The 16,925-nt window shown below is 36.5% G+C and overlaps 1 protein-coding gene across 1 annotated transcript in view; it reads left to right on the top strand.

Moving 5' to 3' along the window:
• The window catches only part of LOC106470464, a 39,145-nt gene extending 23,547 nt beyond the window's left edge, over positions 1-15,598 (top strand). The window contains exons 2-4 of the mRNA XM_022399948.1: positions 8,620-8,684; positions 8,777-9,131; positions 11,622-15,598. Of these exons, the coding sequence (XP_022255656.1) occupies positions 8,620-8,684; positions 8,777-9,131; positions 11,622-15,598 (4,397 nt within the window). The remainder of the gene's footprint in view (positions 1-8,619; positions 8,685-8,776; positions 9,132-11,621) is intronic.
• Positions 15,599-16,925: the final 1,327 nt, after the last annotated feature.

Below are 16,925 nucleotides of genomic sequence, written 5' to 3'. Positions count from 1 at the left end.
TTGAGATTAAGTGTATCGCAGAGTTATATTCGGAAAGAATAAACCAGTTTTATTAAGTAAAGACTTGTGTCGTTAAAGTTTCGTTAGAACGAAGTTACGGAAAAATCAATTAACAAACGGAGACGTAACAATACTATAAAAAGTTGATTTAACATTTTGATAGAAAATAATGATAACATCAGTAGTTTTAATAACTATGTAATAATAAAAATGTAATAAAGGCAATATATATTCATCTATGTTGTCAGGATTTTACGTATATGTATGGAGATGGGCAGGATTCTTTACAGTAGGTGTCTATGACTTGCTGGCGATAAATTTCAACAATAAATGGACAGCATATACAAATGTTCGTTAAACAATTAATGTTAATCACCTCAGTTGTATCCAGAGCTTTAAATAGTCGTCTCTTTTTATCAAGAGTCCACACAGGCTGATTAAGTTACATTAGAATCCAACTGATAAGAATTAATATTCTCTACTCTGTTATCACAATACATTCAGTGATAAGTTCACTTACATTACTCCGTGGATTACCAAAGTTGTATCCAGAGCTTTAAATAATTTTACGTCAGAAGTCCACACAGGCTGGTTCAGTTACTTTAGAACCTAACTGACAAGACAAATTCTTCTTCTATACTGTGATATTATAATACAGTCTGCGATTATATCACTTTAAAAGTCGCCACTATACACCCTTTATGGTTGATCTTATAAACACAGTTTAGATCTGTTTGACTATATCTCTCACTAACTTTGTCTTACTTTCACTTTCACCAACTTCCTTTAATGCTCGCACAATATAAACTAAATAATACTCTAGTATTAAACCTCAAATGAAAAGTCTTATATATCTAGCAATAAGCCTTTCTTCAAGAAAATTATTTACAATATTTTTATATTATATACAGAGACTGTTCTCAGTTCAAGCACAAAGTCTACTCATACAGTCTGAGCCAACATTTGCCGTCCACTTGATAGCCTCAATGCAGAACCAGTAGATATATCACCCACCTCATGATCCTCACCCTGTCGAGTTAGCACCTCTTGGTGTATGCAAGGGGCTGGTGGTTCATCTGGATGATGAACTTCTTCTCCTTAGAAGTATTTCTGGAACTTCCAGTTGAAAAATATGATGGTCAGAAACTCTCATTCCACCACAGAGTGGTTCTTCTCATTACTCAACAGCTTTTTACTTATTTACATTACTGGAAATAGTCTGTCTCCATGTTCTTGTAGGAATACTGCTCTAATTCCAATGTCTGAAGCATTGACCTGAACAATGAATGGTTTGTTAAAGTCTGGCGTTTTAAGGATTGGTGAGCTTCCTAACATGTTCTTTAACTTCTGGAATGCCATCAGTATTGTTTATGATGAACTTTCTATAGTATCCCAGGAAGGATCTAATTTGCTGCTTGGCCATAAGAGCTGGTACATCTGGTATGCATGTTAACTTGTCCTTTTTCATAGCTATCTGTCAGTCACCCACCTTGTGTCCAACAAAGTCCAACACAGAATAACCAATGTAGCACTTAGATGGTCTGATGGTCAGACCTGCTGCCCTCACTAATCCAAACAGTTCTCTGAGTTTCTACAAGTAGTCTTCCCATCTGGCTGTGTGGGTCAGCATGTCATCCACATAATACTCAATGTTTATGGTTTTAAGCAACATCTCTGTCATCATGCAACTGAATGTTGTTGCCTAATTTAATAATCCAAATGTCATCCTCTTGATGGGAACATCCATCTGGTCTTACAAAGGCTGTCTTCTGTTTCCATCGGGATCTGTCAATAACATTTACTGAGGTACATCTTAAAAAAGAAACAAACTTGGCCCCATTTAGTTTCGCCATAATAGCCTCTGGGTTGCCCATTAGTTCAGAGTCGCACTTCATCACGAGGTTCAGCTTTCAGAAGTCTATGCAGAAGTGGTTTGAGCCATCCATCATCTTCACGATTACGAACAAAAGGCGTGCTTCTAAGGCTCAATGATTCAAGCTTCTAGTACTGCTGCCTAGTACTGATGATTCTGCACACCTCTGGGTCTCTCTGTAACTCAAGACTTCTTGGGAAGCTTACGCTGGAGAACACTTCCAGGAGGGCTTCTGCTACTCTGTCTGTCACTATTTTTGGCAGTGCTATGGCTTCTGGATAAGTGTCGTTTAGTCGACTACTGTCAGCACGTACCTTTTGTCTTTATCAGAAACAGGTGCTAGAGGTCCGATAAGCTTTATGGCTACTCTGCTAAACAGCTCTTCTATGGGTTACCATAGTTGTATCCAGAGTTCTAAATAATTCTCTTTTACATTAAAAGTCCATACAGGCTGGTTCAGTTACTTTAGAACCCAATTGATAACACAAATTATTCTTCTCTATTTTGTTATTACAGTACAATCTGCGATTATAACGCTTTAAAAGTCGCCACTATAGACCCCTTTATGGTTAATCTTAAAAATACAGTCTAGATCTATTTGACTATATCTCTCACTAAATTTTTATCAGTTTTACTAACTTCCTTTGATGCTCGCACAATATAAGCTAAGTAATATTTTTTTGTATTAAACTTAAAATGAACAGTCATGTGTATCTAACATATGTATATGACTAACAAAACGACCTAACAATAAATTCCCATCTAAGTACCAGCTGATTGAGTAAATATAAAACTTATTTTAATATTAGGTCATCAAGGTCCCTTTTTTAGATGAAAAACCCGAACAAATTATATATCAAAAGAAAACATTTAGTAAATGAAATAGTCTCCTAGGTATTGTCCATTGGCAGATATCACATGACATGCAGAATCTAGTCACTTCTCCAATGACTCCCCAGGCAATGGAAGTTGCTGGTGATTCTGTCTGCCATCATTTTTGCTCCTACAATCGACTCATAAGTCAGATTCATCACTTGAGTCTGGTATTCTGTTGGGACTATAATCAGTTTAACTTCCCCAGTAGAACTGCATTGATAGATCCAGTACAGCACTCCCTATTGTTCCTCTGTTCTGTAAGTCCTCTTTCGTTTGGTCTGCCCGGCATGGCCAGGTGGTTAGTGTGCTCGACTCGCAATTTGAGGGTCGCGGGTTCGAATCCCTGTCACACCAAACATGCTCGCCCTTTCAGCCGTGGGGGCGTGATAATGTGACGGTCAATCCCACTATTCGTTGGTAAAAGAGTAGCCCAAGAGTTGGGGGTGGGTGATGATGACTAGCTGCCTTCCCTTTAGTCTTATACTGTTAAATTAGGAACAGCTAGCGCAGACAGCCCTCGTGTAGCTTTGCGCGAAATTCAAAACATACAAATAAACAAATCGTTTGGTCTCGTGCACCACTTTCTCCCTGGCACTTTCCCAAAGTTTCTGCAGTGAAGGGTCTTTCCTTTATGCTCAGTCACTTCATATAGACCTACATTCAGGATGTCACTTTTCGAGACTTTTATTGCTTGCTCGTCTTCTCTTGAGCTCTTGTGGTGACTGCAGATGCCTCATCAGTCTCCGTTTTGTCTGGTTCCTCCAAATTGCTACTGCCTGGTATATTGTCGATCACCAAGTCATAGATGGGTGCCTTCATACACATAGCCTCAAGGTCTCCCATACATGGAAAATTTCTCTCTTCTACATCAATCAGCCCACACAGATGTACATAGTCTGTCATCTGGCCATCAGATACTAGACTAGTTCTCATTGCTGCCCTACTGCACTCAGTTTCTCATAAGACTTTCATTTTCGTGTCCCTGACATATTCTTCACCTACTGGCATGTTGTGGTTTGTCGGCATCTCTCAATGTTTGTCACATATCCAATCACTACTGGTACTGTTGATACATTTGCTAACTTGAGCTGACCACCAGTCATGTACTATTTAATCATGGAAATAACACTTCCTTCTTGTGATAAATCTGATGTGTTGTTTCTATTTTATTTCTTCAGCAGCATCCACTATTTTCTTGTTTATTGCCAGGACTATCTCTAAAGGCACCTACAGCTACTTTATGTTGTAATTTTTGTGGCTGCTTTTTGGTGACAGACTTGTACTCACTCACAATGTGCCACATTTTATAACAAGCATAGTATCCCTTCTTCCTTCTGTTTGCTGACTACTTTTCAGCTTTGGTGGCATCCTTCTTCCGGTCAGCCACCCAGGCTTCGATTTTAACTGGTTATTCTTGGACTTGGACTTATACTCCCTCCATGGGCTTCCATATACTGTTCAATAAAAGCCACAAATAAGTGTTTGCATTGTTCTGCAAACTCCTCAACTGCTCCAAATGTGGCACTTGAATGCTCATTCATTCACTTAGCTTGCCTCATTTCCATTTGTATGTATTCAAGATTCACTCTATAATGGGCGACGAGATATTTAGTAGTCTCAAAATCGAGGAAGTTTTCAGATTTGAGGTCAACTGCTAACAGGAAGAGGAACATTTGGAGACTTTCCACATTGAATCGTTTGTTTAATCTTGTAAGAAAACTACCAATGGTTGGAAACAAGATGGCTCGTTTCATATCAGATGACTCTCGTATGGCCAGGCTTCCCAAGTGTGGCTAAAACTACAAAGTCTCTATGTTTGAGGGCGTGGAGTTTAGTAACTGATACTGATGGCAACATTTCAGGTCATTTCTGATAGCGATACCACAAGATCATTAAAAAAAAGGTGCAGCTTTATCGTCATATTTGTAGGTTTGAAACTTTGCTAGAAGACTCTCAATGAGATCTGGTGCTTTCAAATAATCTAACTTGGAACTCTGCAGCATATCTGATGCTCCTTTTGCTTCACATAAGATGTCATTCAGAAACAGTGTACAGTATATGAATGTCTGGCAAATTGCACCAAAATGAATTGGGCATTTAATGCATGGTCTCAATTGCAATCACTGAGGTCAATATTCCACAGACATTTAATAAAACAGTCAAACCTTGCTACAATTGCACTTACAGCAAGCACCTGGCAAGCCCATCATGTTTTTGACATTGTTTTAATTTCTACAGGCTTTTCACTTGGGTGCATGTATTTTCTTCTTTGGAAATCAATCCACTGTGTGTGAACATTAGAACCACTTAAAAACTGTAGTAAGTCTGAAGCGCTGAGAAAACGTCAGCCACAGAGGTAACAGATTTAACACTTTTTACGATGATCAAACTAAGGCGATGAGCAAAACAGTGAATATAGATGGCTTGAGATATGATTTGTCTTATTTTCTGTTGAATCCCAGAGCACTTGCCGCTCATGACAACAGTTCCACCATATCCTTGACCAATCAGGTTTCTGACATCAAGTACGTTGTCCCTTAACTCTTCCAGAAGATATATTTGGCCAACGATTCTACATTGGGTTTACCAATGACTTCAAAACCAAGAAATTCTCCACGAACTTCTGAATCAACTGGTGTTTTTCGATAGGTCTTTAGCTTCATCGACTAAGATGGAAAAGTACTGAACTTTTCTTATTTCTTCTTTTATTTTGTCCAAAATTATATCACTTACGATATCTAAAATGTCATCTTGTTCACTGTGGTGTGTATATTTGGCATTTTCAGGTCCTTCACACAATTGTTCATTTAAGATCTGGGAATAAGTCTTTAAGAAGTTTAACATTACCAAAAAGTTTCCTTTATTTTCAACTGTGTCTCCTTCATGATCAGTTCCCTGAGCTATGTCTGCAAGTATTTTGATGTATACTCTATTTTTCCACAATCAGCTGGTGAGCTTTATTAATATGGTTTGCTACTATTTTGTCAGAAAGCTCTGATACTAAATAAGCTTGATATTTGCATGTGTTGTTCAAATGCGCATCAGACTGATTGTGTTTGAGCAGTTTATTTTTTTGGGGAGATTTACCCGTGCACTTTTTCCGTTTAGTGAACCCTTCAGAAACAAAAGCTTGCTCACCTTGATATTTAGTGGCTGTAGTAAAATGACGACAGACAAAACAGTAAACTTTGTCAGTAGATGCAGAATATTCAAGCCAAAGATATGATTTATACTATTCATGTATGAATTTTCGTTCACGAGTCTGTGGAAAGCATAAGGACTCATTAAGACAAGGTCGAATTGGTTTATTGTTGGGTGTTTGGGATATGTCAGCCCAGGCAGAGTTGATTTTCCACTGCTGCTGCTTGGCTCGTGTAATTCTCCAACACTAGCGACATTTCAGTTGGGACGAAGTGAACAATGGAACAAAAGATGCCACTGAAAACGTGTCACCTGAAAAAGCCACTGTTAAAGAAGAAACTCTACTCGGTTTTGAGAAGAGAACCAGTGAAGCCCTTCATGAAGTTACTACCACTGATGTGACTATTACCGATAATAGGACAATTCCTGATGGAGCAGATGAACTTCACGTGAAGCAGAAGCCAATACGGAAGAAGATACGTCCCGTAAAATCAAGAGACTTTGTTGAATTTTAATTTTGTGTTTGTAAATCCTGTACATTTAATTAAGTTATTGTTAATTATCTATTGGTTTGACTTAAGTGGCTATTGTTCGGGATGAACAATACTAAGGAAGGGGCAGTGTTACGACAGCGGAAGTCACGTGACGCTGGTAACACATAATAAGTATGGGCTAGAGTGTTTGCCAGACGCCCTCTATTTTGTATATATAAGCCCGGCGAGAAGTGACGACACAGATAAGTAAATTGCAGACAGGCAGAGATAGAGATGGACAATTGAGTCACGTGCAGTAGTAAGTAAAGTGCGCGAATCGTTCGTTGTTAATTATAGCGTATGTTTAAGTTAAAGTGACTTTGGAAATTATGTGCATTGCAAAGTTGAATTGAGAAAGAATAAACTTGTTTTATTTGAGAAAAGACTTGTATCGCTGAAGTTTTTTGGAAAAAATGTCTACGAAAAATTAACAAACGAACACAGACGTAACAATATTTTCTTTACCTTAGTCCCAGGCCTCGACGATGAATAAGTTACAGTGAAGTAAATATTCACGCTAATCTTAAAAATAAACTTGATATTATCTCTTTATTATTTAACTGAGGTCTATGTGTAAGTTCGAATTTTTAATAACTATTTTGCACCTTATTATATTACGCCCCCATCCCCCTCCCGCTAGCTCAGCGGCAAGTCTGAGGGTTTATAACACTAAACATAAGGCTTCGATAATAATGGTTGGAGACCCGATGATGACAAAACCTTGTAGAAACGTTGTACATTTGCTGTTATGTTAAACTTATGTTAAAGTTTTTCTTCATTACCCATTCAAGCCGTCTCCAACCAATATTAGTCTCAAAGTGAGTTCCTCGTCATTGAATAAGGCTTCGATGCTGGCGGTGGGGGCAGCACAGATAGCCTGTTGGTTTGCGCTTACCAAAAACTAAATTACATAATATAAGGTGGATATATTGTCATTTGAGTCATTCAATAAATGCAACGTATGGGTACTGTATCGAACTGGCTGGAAGTATGTAAATATGAACGAATAGCCACAGCCTCCTGAAGTGTATCTAGCTGCCATAGCGTAAGTGAAAATATTAAGAATTTAATCTGGCCAGAACATAATTTTACAGTATTGTGTTTGCCATTGCCCTTGCTCCTTTACATTGAACTGAGAAATGGGACCGTTGGTCGTTCAATACGTGGATATAGTGGTTCGTGGAATTAATGTTTATTTGTGATCCAAAAGGGAGTTCGTTTGCACTCCCAAACCTTCCTGACGACGACCGTCATTCAAATGATAGCATTTGGAAGAGTTAACACAGTAATACAAATTAATACATATATCATATCGCTAGAAGGATTTGGAGAAATGAAAATATTATTACGTAAATGTCATTATAAAGTATTGACCCAGTATGGAAATAATTCATTAATTTTCTTCATACGAAATTTAAAATCCTGCTAGAGAAAGTTGAAAGTTTATTTTCCTAGAAGAGATAAAGTTTTATTAAGCACGTTTTTATGTTTTACAATTGAATGAGATAACGTTATTTAACTCTAACAAATCAGTAAAGATATAAAAGAGAAGTGATATCATGCTGTAAAAAAACAACAACAAACAAATAAAAACCTGTGAAATTAGTAATTGTAGCAGTCTTTCTTGTTTCTAGTGGTCAGAAAGATCGTCCTTCTGAACATGTTGAAGCTTATAATTACAACTAGTTGACAGAAAGGGACAACCCTTTCAAACAACTAGAAGGATTTTAACATGATGACCTTGTGACGTTTACCAGGCATTCACGTTGTTCATCATAGAGTCTGTTGTTTTTCTGCACACGTCTCTAATCTTAAACAGGATATTAAACTAGATTTTTGAAAGCCACCTTGACGTTATACATAGCAAACAATCCTATTATGGGTGTCGTTTCAAACAGCTTGGTCTTGTTCCTTGTTCTGTCAGTGGAGGGAGTTTTATAATTCTAACTTTTTATTTATAGGGTATATAACAGGATATATTTAAACCGGCACGAGTTTTTTGTTCTTCTTCAATATAAAATACGTTATAGGAAATATTAATTTGTTTTTAATTTTCGTTTTTATTGTGATCTATGTTTCACCTAAAATATGATCGAATTAAAAAAGATAACAATTAAAAGTTTGGTTATACTTGATACTTTATTTACTGCTAGCTATATATATATATATAATACATATTCTTGTTTTCTTTTAAAGGAATATCTGCTTTTAATGTATTGGCAACTGAGACACAGGAACGCCCATCGCGAGCTACATTCCAGGTAAGAAACGTCTATTTATTTGGACGCTTATATAATAAATCTTTACAATTTATAATTAATAGTTACATAATTGTTTGCTTTAATTTTAACAGAACTCGCCACTTCTTTCTACTGCTCTTAGTCTCGGTGATATTGTCGACCCCACAGCTGCCGTCTTGAATCATCTGCCCTTTGATTGCACTAGAAGACCCGATGGCGCCTATCCCGACTATCAGAAAGCATGTAGGTTGTTCTATTTGTGTGAGAGTGGTCGAACACACATTTTCTGGTGTTCCAATGGCACCGTTTTCAACCCTGATGAAGGGTATTGCGACGCCCCCCACAGTGTAAGTTGTGTTGATCCGGAGAAGTCAGCTTGGCCAACGTTGGTTGGAGACTGTGGTGACCAGGAAGATGGAGTTTACACCGACTATGAAAGTGAATGCCGTAAATTTTATTTTTGTAAAGGTAAAGAACTTTATTAAAGAAAGTTGAATAATTTTCAAGAAAACTGGTGAAAATAAAACCCTAACAGATCATAAGTATTTATCTGTCTATTTATATTATTGTGATTAACTCAATAAGAAGAATGTGACAATGGTTAATTTATATTTGTCAAGCCACTTTAGGCTTATTGATACTTCAGTTTATTTTCTAGATATTTACGCACTTGATATGTAAAGTTACAAATATTTATTGTAGATTCATATTTATTTATGTACTTATAGTTTGTCTGTTTGTTTTGAATTTCGCGCAAAGCTACACGAGGGCTATCTGCGCTAGTCGTCCCTAATTTAGCAGTGTAAGACTAGAGGGAAGGCAGCTAGTCATCACCACCCAACGCCAACTCTTTTTACCAACGAATAGTCGGATTGACCATCACATTATACCCCTTCACGGCTGAGAGGGCGAGCATGAAAGGGGCGGGGATTCGAACCCGCGACCCGCAAATTGCGAGTCGAGCGCCCTAACCACCTGGTCATGCCGGGCCTGTACTTATAGAAATGCAAGTTTAATCGCAAGAGAGGCTTTTATTTTTTTTATTTAAGTTACAGTCGGATTGGTTTAGTTTAGGACAACAAAACAAACACTATTTTCATTGCCAGAGAACACGTGACTTTTGGTGTTTTTAGTATATAGGTCCAAAGTGAGGTATATTATTGAAGTGATTGTTGATAAAGACGCTGACTTTTTTAACCTGAATAATCAAATATCATATACATTATAAGGCAGAGTGGGAAAATAGAGCAAATGGCTAATATTTCAACATTTTATTTTCTTGGCAAATTGGGCCGACACAAAATATAGTTAAGATTTCAATATTTTTTCTAGGCAGAGTGGGTTGACAGAACATTTGGCTAAGATTCTAACACATTTTCTCTATATAGAGTGAGCCAACAGAACAGATTGCTAATATTTTAACATTTTTTCTCTATTTAAAATGAACCGACACAAAAAATGGTTACGTTATTTTAACCTTTTGTCATATTTACTTTCGTATATACGCGCAAAGTTATTAAGAGCAGTCTGCGCTAGCCATCCAAAATTTTAAAGTGATAGGTTAGAGGAAAGACAGCTTGTAAACAGCACCTATCGCCTACTCTTGGACTACTCTTTGAAGCGACGTTGAATCCCTAACCACCGTTTGACCCGCAGGGTTAGTAGACACAACAAATGGTTAATATTTTATTATATTTTCTCCGCATAGAGGCTCCCCAGTGGCACAGCGTTATGTCTGCAGACTTACAACGCTAGAAACCGGGTTTCGATACTCGTGGTGTGCAGATCAGCTTTGTGCCTAATTACAAACAAACAAATCCTCGCACTTTACTATTTACTATTCTTTTTCCCCGCAGAGTGGGTCTACACAACAAATGGTTAATATTTCATCATCCTTTCTCCCCGCAGAGTGGGTCTACACAACAAATGGTTAATATTTCATCATCTATTCTCCCCGCAGAGTGGGTCTACACAACAAATGGTTAATATTTCATCATCCTTTCTCCCAGCAGAGTGGGTCTATACAGCAAATGGTTAATATTTTATCATCTTTTCTCTTCGCAGAGTGGGTCTACACAACAAATGGTTAATATTTCATCATATTTTCTCTTCGCAGAGTGGGTCTACACAACAAATGGTTAATATTTCATCATCCTTTCTCCCAACAGAGTGGGTCTACACAACAAGTGGTTAATATTTCATCATCCTTTCGCCCTGCAGAGTTGGACTACACAACAAGTGGTTAATATGTCATCATCCTTTCTCCCCTCCGTGTTGGTCGATACCACAAATGGTTAATAATTCATCATCCTTCCTCCCCGCAGAGTGGGTCTACACAACAAATGGTTAATATTTTATCATCCTTTCTCTCCGCAGTGTGGGTCGACACAACAAATGGTTAATATTTTATCATCCTTTCTCTATGCAGTGTGGGTCGACACAACAAATGGTTAATAATTTATCATCCTTTCTCCACGCAGTGTGGGTCTACACAACAAATGGTTAATATTTCATTATCCATTCTCCCTGCAGAGTGGGTCGAAACAACAAGTGGTTATCATTTTTGCAGGGCTTCTCCCTGTATAGTGGGCCAATACAAGAAATACCTAAGATTTTAACAGCACTTCTTTATGCAGATTGGATCTACATAAACAATGGTTAAGATTTAAGTAACTTTACTTCCTTTAGAGCTCACACGTCAAATATTATCATTTTAACACATTTTTTATAAATAACCCGTTTCATATTTCACACCCACAGGTATGTTATTGTTAATAAAGTATTTGAATATATGGGCTTGTATTTTATTTAGTGTGATAAATATTCGAAAGTTTCAAATTTATAAACAAAAAACAAAAGTAATCTATGTCACAAGAAAACAAATATCTCTCATAATACCCAAGTACAACAGCTTAATTGCCTCGAGAGTTTCATTATTATTATTTTTCCTTTTATTAGCTGGCCAGAAAGTGGTTTTCAGCTGTCCTGGAAACAAGCTTTTTGATTGGAGGACAGGATCATGCCGAGAGACACAAGACGTGCCATGCTTTCAACTCTCCTGTGAAGAAAAGTCTGAGGGGATATACGCTGATTATTCAGAAAATTGTAAGCGGTACTATCTATGTCGCAACGAGGAGATATCTGAGTACGTTTGCCCACCAGGGAAGATTTTTAATGAAAGGATAATAAAATGTAACCACCCAAAAGGCGTGCATTGCTCCAACTTTTCTTCTTTTAACTGCAATGGTTTGCCTGATGGTTATTATCCAGAATATGACAATAATTGCAGAGCGTTTTACCTCTGTGTTAATGGTAAGCCAAAAAGTTATTCTTGTCCCGCAAATTTGGCTTTTAGCAAGCGCCTGTTAGCATGTGACTACCCGTCTAAAGCTAGGTGTGAGAAACCTACAGAAATGGATTGTCAGAATAAGCCTAATGGGATTTATCCTCTTGTTGAAACTGGTTGTAGAGAATTCATGATTTGTAGGGATAATCACATGACACATCTTGGCACCTGTGGGCAGGGCAAACTGATGAATCCAGCTACTTGGAAGTGTGACCCTAGTTCTTTGGTAAAATGTGCTTTTGTAAAAGATCCTGACTGTGAGGGTAAAACGGATGGGCTGTATCCAGATTTTAACACTGGTTGTTCAGCTTACTTTTTGTGCATAAACCATCGCAGAGTCGTCACAAAGTATTGCCCGTCATCGTCTCTGTTTGATGCTTCAACTGGGAGCTGTCTGTCGTCATCTCTCGTGTATTGCAATCATCTTGACAACAATCCCACGTTAGCCACCTTTCGTCACTGGGATATATCACAGTATGGGTGTGAAGGCCGAGTAGGGCTATTTCCGGATTTTATCACAGAGTGTAGCCGGTATTACATTTGCGCATACGGACGCAGAGAGCTCATAAACTGCCCTGAAGGTACGAAATTTAACATCGTTACCAGACAATGCCAGGATTCTAGCTCAGTTAAGTGCACGGCACCGCAAATTCTTGGTGCTTTTCAATGTTTACATGGTGATGAAGGAATATACGTGGACGTAACGAGTAACTGCAAGAGATGGCATGAATGTTGGGATTATGGGGGAGGAACCTACAGCTGTCCCACGGGAAGATGGTTCAATGCTTTCACGCGTTCTTGTGATGCAGACACGAATAACCAATGCGAGAACAAAGGAGTCGAGTCTGTTCGTCCTTATACCTTTAAATCTCGAATAATTCGAGTTTTACAGAAGACAAATACTTCGTTCAGTTGCCAAGCGAAACCTAATGGTTTTTACATGCTTGGTGAAGAAAACTGTAGGTTATTCCATTTGTGTGCTAATGGACAAACATTTTCATACATGTGTCCCGAAGATCTAGTGTTTAATCCGGATTCAGAATCCTGTGATGATCCAGTTAGAGTAAATTGTCAACAGATAAAAGAACAGTGGACTAAGTCTGACGATGGCTTTTCTTGTAATTCTAAAACTGATGGAATGTACCCAGATTACTTAACTCATTGTAAAAAATATTTTATCTGCGAAAAGGGCTTGAAGAAGGAAGTTTTTTGTCCTGAAGATTATATGTTTAACACAATTACATTGTTTTGCGAACTAGAATCTAATGTCATTTGTAAACCTCCACTCCCTGATGAATACCCAATAACTCTGTCCTTATCAGGTAATTCTGATGAATCGGTACAATTTGATGAAGAAGAAAACAATAGTTCCATCAGTGATCAACCACTGGAAATTAATTCTTCAGAAGATATTAAATCTAAAAACTTTACCGTGACACACAATGCGGTGAGAAAAACTAAAACACAGAAAACAAATGTAACACTTTCATATAGTAGAAACCATACTAAAGAACATCAAATACTTAATGCAGACCAACAAAATGGTCAGAAAACGCCAGCCGAGCAGATTAATATCCAAAATGCTGAATTTAATAGAGCAAACAAGAAACTTGTAAATAATGGACTAACAACCAATGTTCCAAGAACACATGAATATTTGTATTACGACATCTACGACTCTCCCAATTCCTTCAGCGATTATGTAAAGCATGAAGAAAAATATGATGACAACCAGACTGTTATTATAAAAACGGACGTTCATAATGTTGGCATCAAGGAAACAGATGGTAAAAACCAAAACGAAGAGATAGAACCGCTGAATAAGGAACATGAAGATATTCAGAAAATGTCGACTGAGGAAAATCCCATAGATCAAACAAATGAAACAAAGAAAATAAACGACCGGGATTTGAAAAGTGAATTATCGACACATATTCCACAAGAATATGAATATTACTATTATGCAATCTATGACTATCCTGATTTTGGAGATCATAAAAAAGAAATAGAAAAAAAATTGGATCAAAACCAAACTTTTTCTCTAACAACCAGTACTAACAACCATCAAGCTGGCACGAAGAAAGGTATCCATTTAACAGATGAAATTCTTAATTCAACCCAAAATGTAATTAAGTATGATGATTTTGACCACTATGATATTTTAGAGAGTAGTGAAACAGATAAGAATAAGAAAATGAAAACAGTCACTGAACTGTTTATCACTACATTGGTACCAGTTCCAGTTACTTCATCTCCAAAGCTCGAAAAACCTGTAGAATATGAACGAGAAACAATTGAACCTGCAGCTTTAATTCTTAGAAATGAAACAAATAATACAGTTTTAAACGTTGCAAGTGAAAGAAATAGCGTCAAAGAACAATATTTGATATCAGACCTTGCAAATGAAACAAGCAGTTTGGTTTTACGTTTTACAAACGAAACAAACTCTTTGGCATTAGGTAAGGATAGAGAAATAGGTGGGTTGGTGTTAGGTAATGCAAATGAAAGAAATATTTTGGTAGCAGGTCTTGATAATGAAACCTATAGTTTGGTATCAGGATTTCCAAATAACTCTAGCAGTTTGGTGTTAAATATTGAAAATAAAACTAATAGTTTGGTATCAACGCTAGAGAAAAACACAAGCAGTTTAGTATTGAATGATGAAAATGAAACTAACAGTTTGCAGTTAGAGCTTGTAAATAACACAAACCTGCGGCCGAAATATAGTTATTATGGAGTTAAACTTCAACAAGGTGCTTCCTTCTCAGCATCTTTAACGGATCCTTTGTTTGTAGATAGCTATGAATTTGATCACTTTCCTACTGTGACAAAACCTGAAACCAAGGGGATGTTCACTAACCCCACAAAAGTACCTCTATCTGACATCGCAATAACAGAATCTTCCTTATCGATTAATTTTGGATTCGAATGTCCATACAAAGAAATTGGCTTCTTTCCAGATTACGAAAGTGGCTGTAAGCAATTTCACATTTGTTATCGAAATATCAGGAAAACATATAGTTGCCCAAGTGTATTACTCTTTAACCCCGAGTCCAAAAATTGTGACCTTCCAGAAAATGTTTTTTGTCAAACACCAGAAATACTAAAGGAAGGAAAGCTTCATTGTCAAGGGAAGATCAATGGATATTATCCAGATTATAAATCAGGTTGTCGGAAATATTATGCATGTTTGAAAGATCAAGTACTTCTGTATACTTGTCCTACAGGAAAACTGTTCGACCTAAGAACAATGGCCTGTGATTTGGCCGAAGCTGTGACTTGTACAGATTCCGGTAAACATACTGTCGATATTAATGTACATTCAACAGGCAACGATGTTCCTGACAAAGTTTCTAAACCAGCTCATGTTCATGGTGTCCCTCACCGTTTTTTATTTGATTGTTCTGAAAAACCTGATGGTTTTTACCCAGATTATGCCAGGTTTTGTCACGTGTTTTATCGTTGTAAGGATGGCATAAAGATCTCCCACTACTGTAAACAAGGGTTTTTATTTAATTCAGAACTAGGAATGTGTGACTTTGAAGAAAATGTTAATTGTAACTCTACTATAAGTGATAGTTCAACATAAAAACTGTGATATAGTGAGAGAATATATAATTCGTGAAATGTAAAGATGTATACAAATTAAGAATAATTGTAGTTTTTTCATAATACACTTCCAAAGCAATCTTAACTTCTACGACTAAGAAGAAGTCAGGGTAGGTCGATGAGAACAAGTGCTAGTTTACAAAAGTCTAACTAAAAGTAGAGAGCGAAATAACATAAATATGTTTGTGTAATATGTCGCGGATTATTTCATAAATTGCTGCAAAATATGTTAGTTAAGTTAAACATAACATTTCTTTAGGAACATATAACACGTAAGATTCTTAAAAATTCTGCGTTTTGCAGCAAATTACAAGTTTTGTTTTGTTCCTCAGTTTTAAAATGCACGTGCTTTTGTTCTTATCAATTGGTTGCTGAAGCATTCTTAAATGGAATATGATCATAAGCTTCTTGGAATATCACATGCTTTAGCAGTGTTGATAAATTGTTAGCACAGTGATGCTTACTTTTCGTCTTTTGTTATTTATAATGTGCATTTATAATTTCTTGATATTTTTAAGTGGAAAAATAGACTGATAATAAAATATTATTTATATGCTTTTTCAGAACATAGATACATTTTTTGAACTTAATTTTACACTGGAAATAATTATGTAGAATTTGTAATTTTACACTGGAAATAATTATGTAGAACTTGTTATTTTACACTGGAAATAGTTCTGTAGAATTTGTAATTTCGAAGATTATATTACTTTTAACTAATAAAAAGTAACATTGAACTGACAATAAAAATTACTTATACACTTTTTCAGAATAGAGATACATTTATTGGATGTAATTTTACATTGGAAACATTTCTATAGAACTTGTTTTTTCGAAAACTGTACTAATTTTAACACATAGAGCTCACGGCCTTTGTAAAATACACGTATAGAAAGCGTATGTCGTATTTTTCAGTAAAAAAAGAATTATGAAGTTGAAGTTTATAATCATAATTTAAAGGTAGTAAATCAAATTTTAAAACTTGCAATAAAAAGAAACTTTGATCTTCGTGGCATCAGAACTTATTGATAACTTCATATATTGTGAGTGAATGACGCTGACTGACATCCAAAATAATTAAATATAACAAAATTATAGGATGAAAAAAATACAGAAAATTACTTCGGGGAAAAATATTTTGTAAATATTTTGTGCATAAATATTTTTTGTTTGTTTGTTGTGAAGCGCAAAGTTACATAATAGCTCTGCCTACTGCGAGTATCGAAACCCGATTTTTAACACTATAAGCCCTCAGTCAGACTTACTGCTGAGCCACTGGGGGCTGTGAACAAAATTATATGTTTATT

The sequence above is a fragment of the Limulus polyphemus genome, unplaced genomic scaffold (assembly GCF_000517525.1).
Source record: "Limulus polyphemus unplaced genomic scaffold, Limulus_polyphemus-2.1.2 Scaffold105, whole genome shotgun sequence".
In the NCBI taxonomy this organism is placed as follows: Eukaryota; Metazoa; Arthropoda; class Merostomata; order Xiphosura; family Limulidae; genus Limulus; species Limulus polyphemus.
This window is presented reverse-complemented; position numbering and strand designations above follow the sequence as displayed.